The sequence below is a fragment of the Peromyscus maniculatus genome, chromosome 20 (assembly GCF_049852395.1).
Source record: "Peromyscus maniculatus bairdii isolate BWxNUB_F1_BW_parent chromosome 20, HU_Pman_BW_mat_3.1, whole genome shotgun sequence".
NCBI lineage: Eukaryota > Metazoa > Chordata > Mammalia > Rodentia > Cricetidae > Peromyscus > Peromyscus maniculatus.
Window position 1 is genome coordinate 21916069 of NC_134871.1, and position 22529 is coordinate 21938597.

General features: G+C 39.5%; 1 protein-coding gene across 2 annotated transcripts in view; it reads right to left on the reverse strand.

Moving 5' to 3' along the window:
- The window catches only part of Zfpm2 (zinc finger protein, FOG family member 2), a 440358-nt gene that overhangs the window by 327485 nt on the left and 90344 nt on the right, over window positions 1–22529 (reverse strand). The window contains exon 2 of one of the 2 annotated variants that reach the window (XM_006978719.3): window positions 21539–21697. The exons of the other annotated variant lie outside the window; for it this stretch is intronic. Within the exon in view, the coding sequence (XP_006978781.3) occupies window positions 21539–21697 (159 nt within the window). The remainder of the gene's footprint in view (window positions 1–21538; window positions 21698–22529) is intronic. 2 annotated transcript variants of the gene reach the window in all.

The following is a 22529-nucleotide window of genomic DNA, read 5'->3' on the forward strand; positions in this document are numbered from 1 at the left end:
TCACAGAGGCACAAGAAAGGTACAGAGGCTCAATAATAAGTGTGATGTTCCAATCTTCTATGTTCCACTTGAAAGTTGCATTTAAGACCATAAACACATCAACCCATTATCTTCTGGATATCAAAGGGACATGTTCTGCTCTCCATTCTCAGGACCAGAGAAGGCTGATTTTCTGTCTACATGTACAAGTAGCCTTGATGACCTCTAAATACTGATAGTCTTAAACTTAACCAACTGCCTCTCAGGCCCCCAGCCTGACTGCCTATCTGTTCTCTCCCCTTCAAGTTACCTCTAAGTTACCCCAATAAAGACAAAAAAGAGATTCAGTTTAGTAAGCTGGAGACGCACATCATCTGCCTTGATAGATCAGACCAAGGCCACTCCTTGTATTCAATTTCCAGTACGATTGCCTGCATATGAATGAAGATTGAATGACTGTCATATAGCGAGCAGGCTGGTATAACTAGAATCCTGCTGGCCAGGATAGAGAATCTTAGAATCTCCCACAGGCTGGATCTTTTCCACTTGGTCTTTCTTGCGGGGACTCAGTTGACATTCCTTTCTTTTTCCCCTACTCTGTGCCGTGTAGCGCTCATGTCGGGAACTCCCTTATCTTCCGACTTCTGGTTGCAGTCGGCCAGTGGAAGCAATGACAGCAGCTTAGAAGACAGAGCGCACAAGGAGAGAAAGGCCATGTGCTTGTCCTGCAAAGACCCCCTTTTCCTTGACAGTCTCCAGCTGCTAGGAGAGGCTCCAGTCAGTACTGGCTCCTGTCTGGTGTTCACCTGCAGCTCCCGTGTCCCTGCGTCAGCATCCTCTCCAATGCCTCTTGGGACAGAAGAACTTCTCTAAGCACTTCGATGCTTGCTGGCCTTACAAGAGCCAAGTCACTAAATGCCTTACAGGCCTTGTGTTGGCCACCAAGAATATAAAAACGATGGCTCCTACACATGATTTCTGGAGTAGTGTATCAGAGTTAGAAAGGACAGAGACTTGTACTCATGGTAAGTGATAGGAGCAGTTCACAATGTTATCAAAACATGTAGATGTAGCAACTAACACATGGTACCACATGAGGTTCCCAGGGCAAAGAACGAATAAATCCCCTAATGTTTTAGGGCATGATCTCAGCTGACTTTGAACTCTGAGGAGTTTGTGTCCTAAAGATCCATGACTGGAAACAACGTTCAGACTGGAAATAGGAGCCATCTCCACAAAGTATACCACAGAGGAGATATCATATCAGTAGAGAAAAATGTGAGTTTGAAATTGGCAAAAGGTTAAAGTAGGATATTTAGTTATGTAAGAGTAGGTTCGATGGTGTTTGAAGATACTGAAGGAAAATTTTAGGGCCACTTCTCTGCGACTGGTAAGTGAATGAAGCCATTTCTTTATTCAGGACAGGACAAACTCACCCGTGATCCCTTCACCAGTGTCTAGGAGGTGAAGAAATGCTCGGATGACAGAACATGTCAGCAGGTATTTGTTATCAATGTTATTAAACTGCTCAAAATGAACCATTTTAATTTAACTGATTAAGGGCTTGAGTGAGTTTATAATTTCAAGTAGCCAAGTTCTTTCATTGAATGTCACTTAACTGCCAAATCAAAGCTGTAATGCCTCCATTCAGTTTGCCCCCAACATCTGGAGCAATGCTAAATACTGATAATTCTGATTTTTGAGTGTTCTGATTTGTTTTCATTTACAGCACACAGTATTTGAGCAAAAGCAAATAATTATCAGAGTATTTAGAGAGCTATTGTAAAAATAGCTAATGGGTACATTTAACAGTATTTCATTTTAAACCTGTCTTGAGATGTTAAGAAACTGGATAAGTATACTACATATCTCACTACAAAAATTAAATCTGATTTGGAGTATTGCAAAGCTTCTCTGCATCCGGTTCCCTCAGTCATTGGATGAGATTTCTAGCACGACAATTAGGGTGTTTGGCCATCCACTGCCAGGCCCCAGGTGGAGCTCCAGTAATCCAATTGGCGAGAAAGAGGAGGGTTTGTATGAGCGAGAATTGTTGAGACCAAGATTAGAAAAAGCACAGGGACAAATAGCCAAACAAATGGAAACACATGAACTATGAACCACTAGCTGAGGAGCCCCAAACTGGATCAGGCCCTTTGGATAAGTGAGACAGTTGATTAGCTTGATCTGTTTGGGAAGCACCCAGGCAGTGGGACCAGGACCTGTCCTCAGTGCATGAGCTGGCTGTTTGGAACCTGGGGCTTATACAGGGATACTTTGCTCAGCTTAGGAGGAGGGGACTGGACCTCCCTGGACTGAATCAATCAGGTTGAGCTGAATCCCCAGGGGAGTCTTTGCCCTAGAGGAGATGGGAATGGGGGGTGGACTGGGGGGAAGAGGGGAGGGAGGACAAGGGAAACTGTGGCTGATATGTAAAATTAAATTAAATTAAATTTAAAAAATTGCAAAGCTTTAGTCTTTTTTATGTTTTCTAAAAGAAGTAATACAAAACAGAGTCTCATCTGAAATGACACATGTGAATATAGAAAATAAAATGAGCCAGTGTTTATTTTATTCTGATTTGCATAGCTCCCATGAGCCAGATGTTGAAATCATGAATATTAGTAAGGTGCAAATCTTATCATAAAGTCAGATTCTATACTGAACCTCAACAGGGCCACCACGTCTTTGCCCTGCCCCTCACTGCGTACCCTGCTAAGAGCTCTATTAACATTGTCTTATCAGCTCTGTCAGGAATTAGTATTCAGATACTTCAGAAAAACAAACCAAGGGACAGAGCTATGAAAGGATTCCAACACACAGAAACCATTAGAGACAAGATATGATTCCTTGTTTTGCCGGCTCCAAAGATCATACTCTAACATATAAGAATATAATCTTGGGGCTCCAGGGTTAGCTCAGAAGTCGAGTGTGTGCTTAACACAGATGAGGCCCTGGGTCTGATCCCGACCACCAGAGAGGAACAACAAAGGATTCTGCAGACATCTTCTACATGGCAAGCCACAAAGACTGCAAGATATGGTCTGAGAGTCACTTTCTCCTTCTCACATTAACACCCCATTTCTTCATTATGCTTATACACTAAGATGAAAGGTTTAATGGACTTAATCTTTTTAATCATTACTTTTTAAGGCTTCCTATTTTACTTGGCACTTAATAAAATCAACTACACGTTGATGCTTGATCAATAACCATTGCTCACTGACCAGTTAGGAAATTAGATTTTTGTCTCATTCTTTTTACCATAACCTACTGAAATATCATTACATTTGCTAATTAATTGCTTTCAGCACATTATTTCTATTTAATAACTAAAATATGTCACATTTTTCAACTTTTGGACCTTTCATCTTCTAACTTTATCTCAGGAAACTAGTTCTCATTTTTATGGTAATGTTTTTTACCTAATTCATTTTTAATCTTTTTACTAATGAAAAATGAAATGATTAAAAATAATTTAATCAAATATGAAATCTCTGAAGTATTCTTAAGAAACACCATTTTTCACTTATAAAAGACACTTGCTTCTTTCCTTTCAGTATTTTATTCTCATAGAAAATTTATAAATAGAATTTTATTTTGATATTAACCCAACTCCAGCTTCTTCTTGACTTGAATGGAACTCAGCCCTTTGGCTGTCTTTTTTCTCAGTCCATTTTTGACTCTCCTATTTTTGAAATCAGGGCTATGGAATGGCTTAGGACAAATGTCATGAATAATTACTAGCCAAGGTAATAATGACAGGTTTGCTCATATGCTGCTCCAAAAGCTTTAGTGGTCGGAAAAGGAAAGCAGCAGAGACAGAAGAGAGGGACAGAGGAGCTGGGCAAGCGTTTGACATCCTCTCATTTACTCTCTGAATTCTTTATTCACATACCCATGAATAGACAGTTCCGTGGATTTTCAGCAAAGCACAAACATACTTAATGTGAGAACTGGGATATCTATCCCGAGAGTAATTCATAAAAGAATGAAACTGAATAAATGCCAAGCAGTAACAAAATCTGTAATATTTCTAAAATTATGACTATGGAGTTAATGGTTTTTCTACTGCAAGATTAAATGCTTTTGTTGCTCTTTTAAAAGATATAAGTGTATTGAGAGCCCTTCCATTTTTCTTAGTCTAGTTTTCAAAATCAATGTGAGCCCTATGGGGGGAAATTGAAGGTGTTATTGAGCACTATAACGCACAGCATAAATGACTCGGGGAAATGCACTAAAATAGTCTTTGAAGGCCCTGAAGCAGCCCTTTTAAATACCATAGTAGGTATTGTTGACAAGGGGGTGAAGGCAGTGGCTTCCCTCGCCAAGCAAAAATAATTTCAACAATGCAAACAAACACCTTTTCAAAGTTAAACACTGCTGTCGGAATTAAAGGTTTGCCGCCTTCTGAGACAGTCACGTTCTCAGCACCAACAGCAGCAGCGTTTGAGAGCAGCCATGCAGGCAGACAGCCTTTCTCAACCCCGCTCTTTTAATCCATGGAGTTCCTGTCAATATTAACCTCTTATAGAAATTCTTGTACAATGTAACTATTGAACTTTCTTGACTAGGAGTGTCGCTGGAGCTGTTAGTCATCCCTATAATGTATTTTGCAATCAGCTAAATCATCAAAGTGTTTTTTAACAATGAACAGTTCAGAAGTGACAGATCTACTTTCTTGTTCACAACTGCTTATCAGAGAAGAGATACCACATATGTTTTCCAGGTGCTCCCTATAGTTAGGATACCTTCACAGAAGCCGCTCATGAAAGATAAGGTCATAAAAGAGATGAAAAATGTGTGAGCTTCATACACTTATGGTTTTATCATCAGACAAGATAGCTTTGGGTAAAGGACTGTAGGAGTCAAAAACAGAAAGCTGCAGCTCCCGCTGAAGGACGAGGACATTAAAGTTTAGCAGTGAGTTTGTGCTTGCACTGCCTAACAGTGATGTGCTTTGGCTGGAAATGCTTGTTTAGCTACAGATTATTCAAGAAAAAAAATTTGGGCAATATTGTCTTTATTGCCAAAGTGTAGTCATAGATGTGCATAGAGAAACAAAATAGAGGAGACAAACAAGCCCCCAGGCATAGCAATAACGAAGGGGAACTTTAAACATGTCAGTGGTAAACAATAACGATTCAATACATGTGGGGTAGCCTATGCGGCCTTCTGACTCACTGCATTCGCATAAAATGCAGTGTTTTGCTATGTCCAAGACAGTTATATGCAAAATACAACTATTTTTAAATATGCAAGTCATCTCCTTGTCACTTTACCTGGGTTTTCCATATTTAGCATTTCATTGTCTTGAAAACCCTTTTCAGACCCTAGAATATGAAAAACTCAAGCAAAAGAATATAATGCGTATTATCTGGCTATGATTTTTAGATGCCAAAGAGAAAATTCTAAAACTATTCATAGCAACAGTAAATGCATTATTTCAAGAGAAAAAGAAAACTAAATTTCTAGAGTCAGTGTACGGCTACTGTCCTTTGCAATATCTTATTATAGTTGGCAAGGAATTTATTGAAAATACTGATGCACAATTAAATTTCTGATGACTTAAGGAGAAATCGTGATTTGTAGTCCTTCTAGAGTATTTAGAGTGGTTCCAGCCACCAGTGTTATCTCCCAGGTGAAAGATTTCTCTTTAAGTTCAAGTTTCCTGAGGGTTTCAAGCATAAGGAGATTTCCAGATGAGAGGAAGTAGGTTAACTTTTCAACCGGACATCACTCAGTAATCATTATTTCTCATTAGTGCCCCGAGTGAGCACCAGAATGGGTTAAATACATAAGCAAACATAGGGGGAAAGACTTACTTTATACATTGTTTGGTTTACTCTGACATTATGTATCTAAATGCTTCACCTCTGTGTACATATGAGCACCCCAGATGGCTGAAGGCCATCATGTGGGTGCTGGGGACCCAATTTGTGTCTTCTGTAAGTGAAGTAAGTGGCCATCACCGCTAAGTCAAGACACTGACATATACTTTCAAATGTTACTGAAATAAATACATTTCAGAGTTTTTACTTAAATAATTTGTGCTGTCTTCCTCCCTCTTATCACTAAAACAAAATCCTTATTGCAACTAGTATCAAACTCAATAGAGATTTGACTCAAATGAGACATTTCTCATTCCAAAGTATAGACAGTGTTCCGGAGGTCTGCAGCAGGATGGCTGTTTGCAAGTCCATCAACCTGTTGTAAGACCTGCAGACTTACAAATAAGAGAGAAAATGTGCATTTGCCTTTCAGGTGTAGGTTTGTGCCACCAATTGGTCACTATTTCTTTAGTTTGTTGTCTTTGAGTTTTGAACTCATCAATCACTTCAGAAAGTCCTTATTACCACCATCAAGAAAAAGGAAAAGCCAGATTTTATTTTTGAACTTGTCTTTCCAATAATCCACCGACTCTCCAAGAGCAATGGATCCTGCCATTTTGAGCAAGTGATGGTATTTGAACACCACTATCCACACATCCTCATTCTTTGCTCTGCTTTTTAACAGAGTAACTCCTTCCACAGGGACAGCTCTGTTCTAATGATCTGTTAAAGGGTATGATGAACAAGCACACATGTATCACTACAGGCTTCTATCACTACACTATCATCACCTCTGTGGCATGTTTTCAAGCCACTTTAAAATGCTAAGCCTGACATAGAACCAGTCGACAACATGTATTCACGGACACCAACTCCACTTACAAAAGATGAAGGTCCCAATCTGAATGCCCTTTATGTACCATAATTCTAGTACCATAAAGGAGGGTGACTTTCAGAGATCAAAACTAGGGTTTACCAGAACAACAACAACAACAACAAAGCAAATTCTCCCCTCAAAAAACATGGGCTGAAAAGGTGGGCAATGGTTAAGAGTGCATTCAGTACAGTCACGGGGACTGGAGTTCAGACCCCAGCACACAGACATATAGCAAGCCATGCATCCCACAAGGTCCCATAATTCTAGGTCTACATAAGAAGTTAACACCTTGCTCCTACCCATTCAGGAGCACACACACTAACACACATATGCATATATTTGCATAGACACAAATAACTATAGTAAATAAATTCATAAAATTAAAGGAGTATCATGTATTTATGCTAAAAAGCCTGGTTTGTTCCTGTTGGTATTTTATATTTATCTCTTTCCCCTATATCTTATGGCTTATGGGAAACTTAGATTAACATTGCTTTTTCATTTTAATTAATTTTTTGTAGTTGTATTGCACATGTGCTGGACATATGTGTGGACACATGCAAAGGACAGTATACCCGTGGTGGTCAGAGGACAACTTAGAGTAGTTGGTTTTCTCTTTCCACTAAGTAGGTTCTAGGGATCATACTTGGGTCCTCAGGCTTGGCAGCATGTGTCTTTACCCACTGGGCCATAACTGGTCCTTCATATTTGCATTTAATACTTCAGATTTCCAGTTATGTATTTCCCTCTCATATCTGTCTTTGTTTATTGCCTTGCCCTTCATATTTTCATCATTCATTGTCCTTCCTGGGCCCTCTGACCCTCATCTTTGTCTCTGGAGTCAACTAGAAGACAGTTGCCATTGTCCTCTGTTTATTACCTGGCTCTTGCCACCCCATTCTCCTCCCTGAGCCTGGAAGCCAGTTCCTTCCTCAGACCTATGAACATTTGAGTCCAGTTCCAGTGAACCTACTTGATGCCTATGCTGTGGATATCACTCTATATAAATAAAACACTGATGGCCAGTGACCAGACAGGAAGTATAGGCGGGACAAAGAGAGAGGAGAATTGGGGAAACAGGAAGAAGGAGGAGAGACTCTGCAGCCACCGCCAGGACAAACAGCATGTAAAGAGGCCGGTAAGCCACCAGCCACGTGGCAAGGTATAGATTTATAAAAATGGGTTAATTTAAGATAAAAGAACAGTTAGCAAGAAGCCTGCCATGGCCATACAGTTTATAAGTATTATAAGCGTCTGAGTGATTATTTCATACGTGGATTGTGGGACTGCGGGGCTTGGTGGAGCCTGGAGAGAAGCCCTCCAGCAACATGCCTATGAACAATTGATTCCAGTTCCAATGAACCTACTTCATGCCTATGAATATTTGAATCCAGTTCCAGTGAACCTACTTCATGCCTATGAAGATTTGATTCCAGTTCCAATGTCACATTCTTTTTTTTTTTTTTTTTTTTTTTTTTTTTGTTTTGTTTTGTTTTTTTGTTTTTTTTTTGTTTTTCGAGACAGGGTTTCTCTGTGTAGCTTTGCACCTTTCCTGGAGCTCACTTGGTAGCCCAAGCTGGTCTCGAACTCACAGAGATCCGCCTGGCTCTGCCTCCCGAGTGCTGGGATTAAAGGTGTGCGCCACCAACGCCCGGCCCAATGTCACATTCTTAAAGACAGTTCCTCTTACCTTCCTCAGTAGGTCAGACCACCCTTTATTATCATGTCAGTAATGTCTGCCCCTAGGGTACTAGAATCAGCTTTGTATCCATAGCATGTGGCACAATGGCTGGGACAGCAGGTATTCAATCAATGCCTATTGGATCTAGAAGTATAAATTCTGTCTGTACTGAGTACCACTGTGCTGGCCTGTTTTGCATTTATCCAATGGGTGTGTGTGTGTGTGCTCTGTGTGCACACATGTGCATCTGTGTGAGTGTCTGTGTGTGGGTACAGATATGTGTATCACAGAATGTATGTCACAATCAGAGAGCAACTTTCAGGTGTTCATTTTCTTCTTCTACCATGTGCGTTTCAGGGATCAAAGTCAAGAGTGGTGGCAAGTGTTTTTACCTCATGAGCGATCTGTCTGGTACTGTCACCGTGTTCTGAGTCATTCATTATTCCAACAATCAAGCAAAGCAAATTCAAACTATGCATTTTACATAAGCTGGCACACTCTCAGCAATAAGAAAAATGATATCTGGACATGCAGTCACCTAAAGAATAAACATCTCTGTGTGTCTTAGAATGGCCCACTTAACAAAACTCAATCTGAACAGTGGGCTGCAAGCTGACCAGTTCTGTGGCTACTTCCACGAGTCTTTTCTTACAGCAAAACCTGGGCCTAATGAAGTTTCTGTATCCCTTGGGGGAAAATGTTTCTGGAAAAAAAAAATTCAAGGTCATGTCAGATTTACCCTTTCTCAGATTCGTATCTAGTTTCCAAGACCAGAGATTGTCCCAAACATGTTATCACAAGACCCATTTAGGCTCTATCTAGGGCTAAGCCCTCCTACATCCCGCCTCAGTGCCAGCAGGACCTTGGCTGCAGTGTGATAACACCAGGAAAACACAGGTGGTACCCATAACATCTTCCAGATGTTCAGAAGCATGGGACAACTGTCTCCTCACAGGACTTTAAAAGCTGTGTTTCCTGACTCTCTGTGGCTTTTGTGGACTCGGACAGATTATTCAAATTTGATAGATTTGGGATTCAGGTATCTAATATAAATAGAAAGGCATTTTAGGAGTCTTACTGAAAATCAAATGCAAACTTAACATTATTGATCACTGTTGACTACTGTGAATTTACCTCCATTTTTCTGTGTTTGTGAATGGTTGATTTGGGGCTGGTGGGGCCTGACAATGTAGGAGGTGCTTGCTAAGAAGAACATGAAGTGGTAATTAGAGAGAGGTAGAGTCCTGGGACAAGCGACCACCTCTGAAGCTATAGCTGCATTACTGAGAGGACACAGGCCTTTGAGTACCAAGGGAAGGCCAGAACCCCCTTTCTGATCAGACTCGTATTTCTGCCTAGAGTGCTCGGGAATTCAGGCACTACTGTCAAACCAGCCCCAGAATTCTGAAGCAACAGCCAACATTTATTTAAATTATTCAAATTTCAGAGTTGTTTAACACTATTTTGGACTGTTCTTGGTCTATTATTTGATATGAAACTAATTAAACAATTGTAAAATTAGCTACAAAGGAGAATGAGTACATGTATTATCTGTTTGGCCATGTGAAATATGAATATAACATATGCATAATACATAATTTTCAAAATGTATTTTCATTAATGATCTGATATTGGGGGGGGTCACCTTAAATGTCTCAACACAACCATTTTCTCTGTAGAGAAAATGCACTATTTTTTCTAAAATGGATTTTTTGCTTAGAATGTAAACTATTTTTTGTGTTATCACATACACTGCCATAGAATTGTTTCTTATTAACAATGAGTATACAGGGTAATACAACTAGAATTGGGGTGGGGAGGTTTGGGGGGTGATGTGGAAACCTAGCGCAGTGGAATCTTCTTGAGACCTGTGAAGGTGACCCTAGCGAGGACTCCTCGTGATGGAGTACACAGAGCCTGAACTGGTCATCTTCTGTAACCAGGGAAGGCTTCCAGTGGTGGAACTGGGACACAAATCCAGCCACAAAACCTTCAACCTACAGCCCACTGTGCCTGCAAGATGGACTGGAACGATGGTGGCTCAGAGCTTCTGGTAGTGGCCAACTAATGTCTGGTTTAACTTGAGGCCCACACCAGGAAGTGAGAGTAGCCTATACTCAACACCACCCTGGATGGCCAGGAACAGGACACTGGATAGAAAGCTCACAGACCTAGGATAGAACGAAATACAACTAGCAAAAAAAAAAGTCAATGAAATTATTCTTAATGATATTCTGCCATACTCATGGATCCGAGCCTAGCTCAATGGCCACCAGAGAGGCTTCCTCTGGCAGCTGATGAGAGCAAATGCTCCCAAACATTAGTCAGAGCTCAGGAAGCCCTGAGGAAGAGGGGGAGGAAAGATGGCAGGAACTAGAGAGGTTGAGCACAGCAGTAGAACATGACTCACAGAATCAGCCAAGCAGGGCTCATCAGGGCTCACAGAGACTGAAAGACACATGGGTCTACACTAGATCCTCTGTATATATGTTGTGGTTGTACAGTATGGTGTTCTTGTGAGACACCTAACAGTGTGGGTCAGGGGTGTCTCTGACTGTTTTGCCAGCTCTTGAGACCCTTTTCCTCCGACTGGGTTGCCTCATCCAACCTTGATATGAGGGTTTGTGCCTAGTCTTATTGTATCTTGTCATGTCATGTCTGGTTGATATCCCTGGTAGGCCTGCTCTTTCTTGAAGGGAAATGGAGGAACAGTGGATCTGGTAGAAAGGGAAGGTGGAGAGTACTGGGAGGGGTAGAGGGAGGGGAGAATATGGGTCAGGATTCATTGTATGAGAAAAGAATAAATAAAAAGAATGACTATATGTTGGTATTATACAGTCACCAGCTTCCAAGACAGAACATAGGAATGCCCAACAAAGACTAAAGTAGGCAGATTAAGGCTGAGGGACATACGAACATTAACCCAGTCTTAACATAATGTCCACATGTTATGTGCATTCCTTAGTCTTACCTAGGCCACAGTCTTCCTTTCTTTACTCTATCATTGTAAGAGATGAAATATTCTTTATATAGCCCTCCTTCTGCCTCTAAAATATGCAGTAAGACCATTTATACACACCCATGCTCACATACCAGGTAACATGGGTTCTCAGTGTTGGTCATCTAGCTTGGAGTATAATTTGCATAGCCAAAAAAAAAATTTCAAGTTTGTCCAAGACCCCCAAGTAGAGAGACATATGCTAATTCCAGTACAACAATAGAAATATCATCAAATCTCACTGTCACACAGTTGGAGGGATGGAGGATGGTCTTGTGTGTCTCAGCTGTTGATTTCTCCCTTGATAAATGGATGCCTTTAATCCTTAAAAAGATCTTCCCTTCTCACTGTCAGAAAAATATAATCACAGGCTACTGTCTGCGCAGGCCTCCTTTCCATCTCTGCTACACGCACAAGGCTTGGGGAGATACAGCCACTGTCAGGTTTCCGAAGAGTTCCTTGTCTAATCTCCCTGCCCCTCCAGATCTCCGATAGAGAACCTGTTAGAATGTGCTGCTTGCTTTTCCAGTTCCTGTGTTTATCTCCCTTCCACTCTTACCATCTGCTCTACTGCATTTCCTTCAGAAGAGTGAAAAGTTTGCACAGTGCCCGGAGCTCTGCCTGCAAACAATGCCCTCTTCCTCTCTTCCTTCCTTCCTTTCTGTGCTTTCTACTTAGGTTGAGTCTGTGTTAAGGTCAAACTGTTTTAAAGGGTTCAATTTGCAAACATTTCCATAAGGCTGAAATTCCTATCCAAATAGCTGCGATGGAACTGTAAACACCCCAGTCATTTATTACTGGCTTCAGCCCAAATCCACACACTCTGGTGTGTCTCTGTTCCTTTGAATCGCCTGGAGACAAGAACCCAGGGAGCAGCAGGGAGGAATTGTGGCTTCTTTCATGCTACCGTCCAGGGTGACATAACTGCTCATTAAGACTAATTGGTCAAAAAGACTCAATATAGCCCTTGCATCATTGATACACCCTCTCTCTAGACTACAAACTGCTTTTCCTCCACCAAGCCTTCAAAGAGGCACTAAATGACAGGGATATTTTAAGCACATATCTCATTTACTTACTAAACACTTGGGGTTTTTTGGTTTTGATAAAATTTCATATTTTTTGACTGTTGTGTCGTGTAAGGGTTTTTTGTTGTCTTGTTTGTTTATTTTGTGTTGTTTTTGAGACAGTCCATGTAAAAACTATCTTGTGAAAGTGAGGTTTAGTCTTCTTCAGAGGTTTCCATCTCCTTCTAAAAGAATTATTTCATAATGGGTATCAGAAAATATTTCCCTAATTTTATTAAATGCCAGTGCTCACTGCCTTATTTTTATTTGTATTATTATTATTTTTTTTGTAGTGTTTTGGAGACTGAGTAACTGTAGTCCAAGTTAGCCTCCACTAGAAGCAGTCAATCCTCTTGCCTCAGCCTCCTGGATGTTAGGATTACATGCATTAGCCACCAACACCTGACTTTAATTTTTTTTTATGTGTGTGGAATGTGTATTCATGTGTGTCCATATGTGTGTCCATGAACATGTATCTGGATGTACGTGCACATGTATGCTCATACATGAAGAGGCCAGGAGTTGACATTGGGTGTCTTTCTCAGTTGCTCCCCACTTTATTTATTGAGGCAAGGTCTCTCGCTTAACCCTGAGCTTGCCAGCTGTGGGATGTTAACCAGCCTGTGCCAAGGGACCACCTTCCTGTCTTTGCTTCCCAAATTATATTAGTGGCCACCTCCATTCCTGATAGAATGCTGGTGAGCTGCAGGGATCTGAACTCAGGTCCCCACACTTGTCCTACAGATGCCCTCTCCAGTGAGCCACCTTCCCAGCCCTCCTCAATTTACTGGGGGTTTAACCTTTAGCAGTTTTGTATTAACCTTTAGTAGTTTTGTGACTTTGATCAAGATACCAAACCTAAAAGAAGAAGTGAAAATGATATCTGAAACGGCGCGCATACAACAGATTCCTGACTTCCAGGGACAAACAGAAAATGGAAGTTGTTATTACCATTATTACAATTACTGTAATTGGTACACAGCCTCAAAGCTGATCTGTCTAATCTCAAAGACACAAGGAAAGCAATGAGAGACAGTCCGCATTCATTATCAGCGTTTATTGGTACAACACATCTAGCTATTTTTATTTGACCCTTTAAGAACAACAAAAAGTGACTAACTTTATTACTATAATTAAATTCATCATATCACAGCTTTCTACATTTCCCTCTACACTTTCTACATTTAGGGCTACCAGAGATAAAGATTATCCCACCAGGTAAAGGATGGGCAAATGCCTAAGACTGCCTGTTGCTTCTCCAATGATAACAAAAGCACTGGGAGAATTTTACATACTAACAAGAAAATGCAAATTTTATGTGAGAAGATTAAGAGCTTTGAAAAACCTATTGGATTTAAACTTACTAAATGGTAGTGCAGGACCATGCAACTGGAAATCATTTGCGATGTTTAAGGATATAAAGTAGAGGAGACACTGCTATTTCCATGAACCGTTTCCTACAGAGTGACCATTTTCTCTTAAATCCTAATTCGATCGCCAGTTAACAGTCAGGCTTGTGAACCCACCTAATTCATACCGTTAAAATAAATTGGCTACCCAGGCATTACCAAAGCTATTTATACTTATAGTTTTCTTTGAAATAGAAAAATAAACAGTGCTAGGCGATAGGAATGCTTGGCAAACAGAAGAACGATGCTCAAATACAGATGACTTTAGACAGACTTTAAATATAACCGAAATTCAATTAAAAATGCTTTCTTAAGAAACACAGAATCCGTATTCAGTCCAAAACATCACCAAGAAAATGGAGAAATTAAAATGGTCTTACAAATAGGTGGTTTTCTTACATATTATTCAGCTAAATTTAATGATTAATTTATTCAATATCTAGATTATAACTGAAAGAGCCAATCAATAATGCATGTGTATACTAATAACTAATTTTATATAAATACAGTACCAGGAGATTAAATACATTCTTCTTCTTATGACTTTTAACATTCTGAACAAACAACAAACCTAAATAAAACTTACAAGTCAAAAAATGTTCTCGCTCTTGCAAAAACCTTGTATTTTAAACCAACAAACACATTTTTTAAATTATAAGAAAATTACCTTTTTAGTAATTTCATTCTTGCTATTATAAACATATCGCTTATTTAAAATAAGGATATCATTGAAAAGGAGGAAATACCTCCAAAAGCCTTATGCATTTAGCTAGACAAAAAGAAATATACTTTATTATGACATGAGATTACATCAGAAATTCTAACAGAATGAATATCAATCACATGCCTTACCAAGTTCAAATTCATTTTGTAAAAGAACTTTAGCAGATTGCATTTGTGAAATGCTGATGGCCATTTCAAGTAAGAAAAATGCACTGGACTTGTCATACGAAAAAAGAAAAGTAGGATATGGTATCATACATTACTCATAAATACCCCAGTACGAGCTGTTTCAAATAATGGGCAAAATCAATTGTTTTCACCTTATTGATATTTTTGTCTTGATCGAGGGTCCGAGGTGAGGTAGGTGGACAAAGCTTTGCCTGGCCCTTATATATGGAACATCAGGTCACAGAAAAAACTAGTAAGTCATCTGGCTTCCCTAAACAAACATTTCCAACACAAACATGCCTGTCTTCTCCCGCGTTACTATGGTGCTTGTTCAGGTGCCCTCTCGTCTTCCCACTGATGGTCATTTTAAAAATTCTCCCAGATTCTGAGGAATCACCATAATGTGGAGACTTTTTAAACAGCTAGGAGAGTGACAACACAGTGTCACAGCTGTACTGTTTATCATGAGATTAAAAACACAAACAGGACACAACTCTCATTTCTATTTCTAGTTCCTAAAAACAAAACAAAACAAAAAGCAAACAAACAAACAAACAAACAAAACCCCACCACTTTTCAGTTCTTATGGTGGGACAGCCCATGCAAGAAAAACACAGTGATTTTAAAGTGCATCACAGCACAGTTTGAAGGAGAACTGGGACCAGGACAACCTAAGGTTTGCCAAGGAACAATAATGTCATGCGGAGGGAGGGAGGTGGTGGAGAAGCGGGGCCAAGTCCATGCCAAGCAAAGCTGGGGGCTGTTCAATCAGCCCTATCAGCCCTCCATCAGTGTCTCCACTCCAGCCAAATCCAGGAAAAACAAGGAGTCAAAGATTCAGGTCAATAAGCTTATAGGCGATTTGTACAAACAGCTCCTCCAGCAAGGTAAAAAACAAAGTCATATTGGCTTTTCTCGTTCACTCCTTCTCTTTGAACTCCCTGGTCCAAGCACACCCTGGAAATGTCAATGTTATATGCAAGAATTTAAGGAGCTGAGCCTCTTAATCCCGTTAAGAAAAAAAAGGGAGAACTTTGTAGCTCTTCCCTCCCTTATTGAGTTCAAAGTGATGGCAGTATACCTGCCGTCCGGAGATTCGGGTTCTGTCACCCGGCATCTGGGGAGGAGGCAACGCTTCGGGAAAGCCGAGCAGGGAACGAACCTAGCTGAAGAGGGGACAGAAACAGACTTCCTTACTGAGAAAATAACCAGAAGAAAAGAAGAAACTAAAAGACCAAGTAACAGGGATGTCTGAGATGAGAAGCAGGCAAAGCAAGCAGAAGCCCCATGTTTGAGGGCAAGCAGAAAAAGAGCAATGCTAACAATCTAGGCTTAGGTCATTCCATAAAGTCCAAGGAACGATACAGCTTTCCCATTGCTACTAATTTCTAAACAAATCTACAAAAACTGATAGAGGAGAGGGCCAGGGGAGGAGGGAGAGCTCAGTGGGTCAGGCAGCCAATCTCCCTCGGCACAATAATAAAACCTCTTCCAATTTGTTCCAATTTGCTGGCTTCCTACTCTTCGCTTTTCTTATTCAAGGATGTGGGAATCTGTAGGAAACACTGACCCAACTCTGCTAAGGTGGAAAGGACCAAGGTGACACAGATTGTCCCCAAACACCCACAAAATGCTACAGTGGAATTTGCATTAGTGAGCTACAGATGGAGTCTCATCAAGCACTTGGCTAAAGGGATGGTTCTGATCGGGTTATTTGTATTTCCTGACAGCTTCCCCAATTTACTTGCCTCAGTTCCTGCCTCCAGCTTTATTTTCTGCCGACGGTCTTCACTAGGCAAATGCAAGCTGCCTCCAGACTGTGCATCTTCTCTAGCCACATCTCCCTTTCACAATCCCCTTCCTTACAACTTCCACAGTGGTGGGATCCAACACAGACTCCTGGAGCAGCAAATCCTGTAAGTATGACTGTACCGGTCCCCCCTCCTCCACCTCTCTGCTATCCTCTGTTGGCTTTGCCCAACACTAGCCACTCAGGTACACACACGAGAGGAAGTTCTAGAAGCCCACAGCTTTTCTTCTGCACTCTACTCAAAGTCTGCCTTCCTCATCGCTCTTTAGAAAATCCAAAGCGTGCCTCCACACATAGATATAATGTTACTCCGCCACTCTAAACCGTCCTCGTTTTCCTCGTGTGCTCAACATTGGCCACCACACCCAGGATGAGTTTGATTCTTTCATTAACCCTTGCTTTTTTCTTGAGATAGAGACTGCCATTTGTTATTAGAGATGCATATTACTGTGTGGGTTGAGCTCCCCTGAATCTATGGAACAGGACTGGAAACTTCTGGTAACCTAATTCAGTATCGCTTTGTTTTTGTGTTTAATTTCATAATAACTACTGCTAGGGCTACCTAGCATTAACTCCAACATTGAGGAACCTGGGTTCTATTCTACTTTCTTAATGTACCTTACAATGCTCAATTTAAAAGAGTACTTAAAATATCTGTTCCCTTTCTAAGTATTACTTACATAAATTCTTTGAACACACAAGAATATCCATCATTACACAATATGCTTCCTTATTCCATGGATTTCAATTTCGCAGCCTTTTGTCAACTGTGATTGTCCCAAATGTCTCTCAGGTGTGCATACTATCCAATAATCTCTCTGACCATTCTTTATATCTAGATGCTAGGAAAAGAATTTTGGTTTTCTGTCTTCTAATGCCAAGGTTGATGGTATTATATTCCCTCTTATCTTCTTTAGCGACCATAATATCACAGAATAATTTCTAAAGACCATAGTAACTTCCCGAGATCATTGTTATTAACAACTCAGGTTACTGTTGACATATAGTTTTTGGAGATTTTTTTCCATAGTTCAGCAGCTTACTACATTACAGAGACACCCATCTGACCCTTTCCTTCCTGTTCACACATCCTGTGAAATTCTCCTGAAATGTATCCCAAAAATATTTACTTGACTTCATTCTTTAACAAACTTAAATATTTGAGTTTGGAATCCCACTTGGACTAATTATTAACACTAGGCTTAGTTTACACACGCATGAATATATGTTCCTGTTTTCTACATTAAACAGAGAAAGGAAGATGGAGTAACTGAAGCAAATAACTCAATCACAGGAAATATGTAGCACTTATGGGACCAGTGTAGATGTCTCCGTCATCTGCAAATTCAAGGAAATCATTCTTGCTTGTTCCCTTCCTGTCACAGATGCTGTGAAGGCAAGAAGCCAAGCAGTCTAGAATGGAGAAAATGTTAGGACTTGAGCCATCACTTTACACTTTGGCCCACAGTTTAAAATATCCAAGGCCCAAACCAGTCTGAAGAAGCCTCTTATTGTAAACAAGTCTCTTTTTTGTGTGTGTGAAAGTGAGAAGCACACAGGTAATTTAAACCAGGAGCTGGCTTGGTGATCTTCCATGGAACTTGTAAATCTTAGGCCTGCAACTCGAACAAGGATATATCTGAGATATAACCATGTAACGGAGAACTTAACGTATTAAAGAAACCTAAAATACAAATTACACTTTTTGTGATTTTAACTTTACTAGATTGAGCTATACAATATTTGATCACATGGTTTAGAGGGACCCACAGCTTTAATATTAATGACTTCATCCAGATGTGCACAAACTCTTGCCCTTTAGCTAGAGAATAGATGACATTAGGGAAGTCAAGAAAAATACAATACAGAAAGTAGAATTATTATTCTAACAATTGAAAATATCCTACATGATACGGACTACTACAAAGTAGAAACCTTGACCTATAATAAGCAGTGTTTTCACAGATATTTAAAGAATAAAGTTTTTTGTCTCTTATTCTTAAAAAAATGCTATAGCATATCATGACTTATACAAAATCCAATACTAAAAATATCAATGAAGATACAGTCACTTTGTAAGGATGCCTCTTATTCTCCCTGAACTTGTGTCAATATTTCTTGCTTGAAGAATTAAGATACTCTACTTATGGATTGTGCTATGAGATCTTAAGCTAACAATTGCTTACTAAGAACATACACCCAAGGTCTAAAATTTTTATCTATGGAAGTCATTAAAATAACCAGATCATTGCTAGATTTTGATCATAGAAATATCTTTAGAAGAAGAAACTCTAAACAGTCTAACTCACTTTCTGTTATAGAATGACAGTTTTAGAGTTGTCATAGATGGTCAAGAGTGAGTAGAGAATCCAGGTTTTCAGTAAAAATATTCTTTTTAGGAAGAACATTTCATACCCACTTCTTCAGTCACAATACTCGTTTCCTTAAGCCTTTAAATTATTCTCCTGTTTTAATGGCCAACCTGTCTTCCCTCTTCTACTAGAAAGGAAGTGAAAGCGTGTGTCACTGAGACAGACGTGATTATCTACACAGAGAATGCATTCCCCTTTTCAGGTGAGAATATTTTCTCCTCCAATTGTATTTAAACAACACAAGTTAGAGAGAGAGAGAGAGAGAGAGAGAGAGAGAGAGAGAGAGAGAGAGAGAGAGAGAGAGAGAGAGAGAGAGAGACACTACGGTCCTTGTACCACAACAGGACACACTCTCTGTCAGCGTTGTCTTCCTTTCATACCAGTTTAACTTCAAGGGCAATTCCCAGGATTCATAGTCTGTGAGAGTAAAATAATTTGATCCTCTCCTATTTCATAGGGCCACAGTAAAATGAAATAGTAGCATTAGCATTTATAGTGAAGGTAGTACATGAAAATAACCATTCTCATTTCCATGGATGACTTTTTTGTTTCAAACGAAAAAATTGTTTTATACTACATATATTATATACAATTTAATACAATGTCTGTGCTATTAAGTGTTTGTTATACATTTAAAATATCTTAGGAATTTCCAAGTGTTTATCAAATAGTCATATCTATTAAATAACATTCATAATAATTGTAATTCAATGTTCTTCTCATTTCCCAAATGCCTGTTATTACACTGAGTCCAGATTCTTGTTAGTGTAGATGAATATTATTGTCTCAAGACTATCTTCAAAAAACTATTTGCTTTAAGTCTATCTACCTCCAAGAAATTAGCTAAAGCTTTACCTTTACCAAGGTCTTTTACTAAACATAAACCTTTAGTAATGATCATACCCAAATTTAAATGGTATATAATAATATTTACCATCGCTTAACTAATGCAATTATTAATTTTATTTATTTTAATTACATTGGTTACATTACTAAATATCTAAATTTGTGTCTTAACTTTTTATCCATAAGAGCCCAAAGAGGGGAAGGGGCCAATGCCTTCCATCCCTTAGCTTTTCTCTCTCTCTCTCTGTCTCTTTTAAATGATACTATACATAAAATAGATACTTTATAATAAGCATAGAAATATACGTTTTTTAGAAACAATGGAAAATAAGGTGGTGGCATATATAATTTAAAAACTAATACAGCTCAACACCTCAGGAGGTGCTTACATGCATTGCCTAGACTACAGATCCTCAAAGGACAGGCTCAGAATACAGAACATCTAAAGGAAACATTAAATTGTCCTGAAACCTGAGCCTATGGATAAGACTGTTTTATACTTTATAAGAATATAAAGTATATACTTTATTCTTTTATATATAAGAATTTATATTCTTATAAAGTATAAAACAGTCGATTTCATTTGTCCTGGAGACAAGCACCATGTCACAAGGTCACTGTTGGCTCTCTAGTGAGGTTGTAGCTCTGCTGAACGGAGGACCAGAATGAGTTAGCTTCCTCAGTTTGTAAGACACCTTAGTTTGTAAGCAGTAGGGGAATGCGATATTGGAACTTTTAGTAATATCTACAAACACATGTGACCGTCAAGACAGGTACAAGGCCATTTTTAAGGTATTGTATCAGCACACTTGATTATAGACCGTTGAGACAGTCAACACATACTTAGAAGCCCACTTCCCCTCTTTCAGCTGTCTAAAACAATATACAGGTCTTTAAGATAATGGCGTACTTGCACAAACACCACATCACACACAAATACCGACAGGTGGAGACAGACTCACAGACTCAAAGCATGTCAGCCAGTTTGCCATCTGGGATATGTTCATGATAAATTAGCAGAAGCAGCTGTTATAAACCTAGGAAGTGATCCCAACACTTATGACATTGTGTGCTGATAGAAGAGGAAAAGAAGTCCTACTTCAGGAGAGACTAAACAAAAAATAAATAATAAAAAACATCATTTGAAACCATAAAATTACTTTTAGAAAAAAGAGGAAATAAAAGAGATTTGTCTCAGGTACCTTTCAGATTATAGTGTGTGTGTGTGTGTGTGTGTGTGTGTGTGTGTGTCCAAAGAGGATCCACAGAGGAAAAGATCATGCACTTCTTTACTGAGCAATAACCTAACAGGGAGTCGCAGTGTTGAAAGCTAACACCCACAATACTCACTTTTCAGAGAGACTGAGCCAAACCTTAAGCTGGGGTGTTATCTGTACCACTCAGTGCTTATATTCAGTATTAGTGCCATGCAAACTATTGTAGTTCAGTAACTACTTGTTGAAAGAAAGAAGAAGAAATTTGGTAAGCATCAAATATGTTATAGCTAGTCGGGTAAACAACAACAGCATGAACTCAGGGAATTTGCCAATCAGTAATAGAATATTTGAATATAAAAATAGATGATTATCAAAATGAAATAATTTGTTTGAACGACAAAAGAGCTTTTTGTATCCTAATCTTCCCATATTACAGATCATTGCTTATATCAGTACTTTTACTCCATCCTAAAGTTCGTTTAAATAACAACAACAACAAAAAACCCTTGTCAAAACCACCTACGCGAACTCCCATCCTACATCCAGCCATCGAGGATTACCTTTGTTACAAAAGAATTCCACTTCTTCACAGCTCAGATTTTCGGGCCCAAAGTCTGGCGGGAAACTTTCCTCCAGTGGAAAGTCCCCTTTGGCGATGCCTTCCGCCTCCTCTGATGGATACTCTTCGTCGTCATCCTCAATGGCATCTTCCAGCGGCCCTTGAAAAAGAATCAGGGACACTGTACCAAAAACATCCAAGGAAGGGAGCGAAATCAAAACCTTTTACGTGGGGTGATTTTGATTACAGAGGTGAGGGAAGAGAATTACAGCATACCATCCCGCTAATGCCACACACTAATGCCATCTAAGAAACGGTAGGTAGGGGGTTATGGGAAGTGAATATGTTCAATATACAATACGTACATGTATGGAAACTTACAAAATAAATAAAATTGTAAAGGTAGGATAAAAAAAAAGGAAGAAGAAACACTGCCTTCGTTCAGAAAGCTGGTGCCTGTGATGACAGGAGGTCACTACTGTCTCCAGCCCCCTCCCCAACCCCTGTACCAAGCCTTCAGGATATTCTGTCTTGAAGCGCAAACCTGTGCACGGTCTGTTCATTTGTTAGAATTCACTGCATGGTAAAGAAGCACGGCTCTCCCTTACACATTTGGACAATTTTACCTGCGATTTTAATAAAGATTTACAGTAACTGAATGCATTTTAATTGAACTGAGATTTTAATAATGTCTGTACTTTTAAAAATCCATCTTAAGAGAGGATTCCAAGAAAAGATTTCATTACATGTGTTTGAGGCTTAAAGAAAAATTACATATTTCTCTCCCTGGTGAAAGCATAACCCTATTCACAATTAATTGAATTTTTTTCTGAAATGAAAAGTAGTTTCCTAATGAAAAAATGTAATTTGTATTTATGTGATACTTTTTCAGTAATAAAAATGCAACTCCCTTGGAAAGAATGGGAGTGAGGTGCACTACATTAATGGACCTATTTTACTGAAAGAGAAGGGCGGGCTGCGGTCCTGCAGAG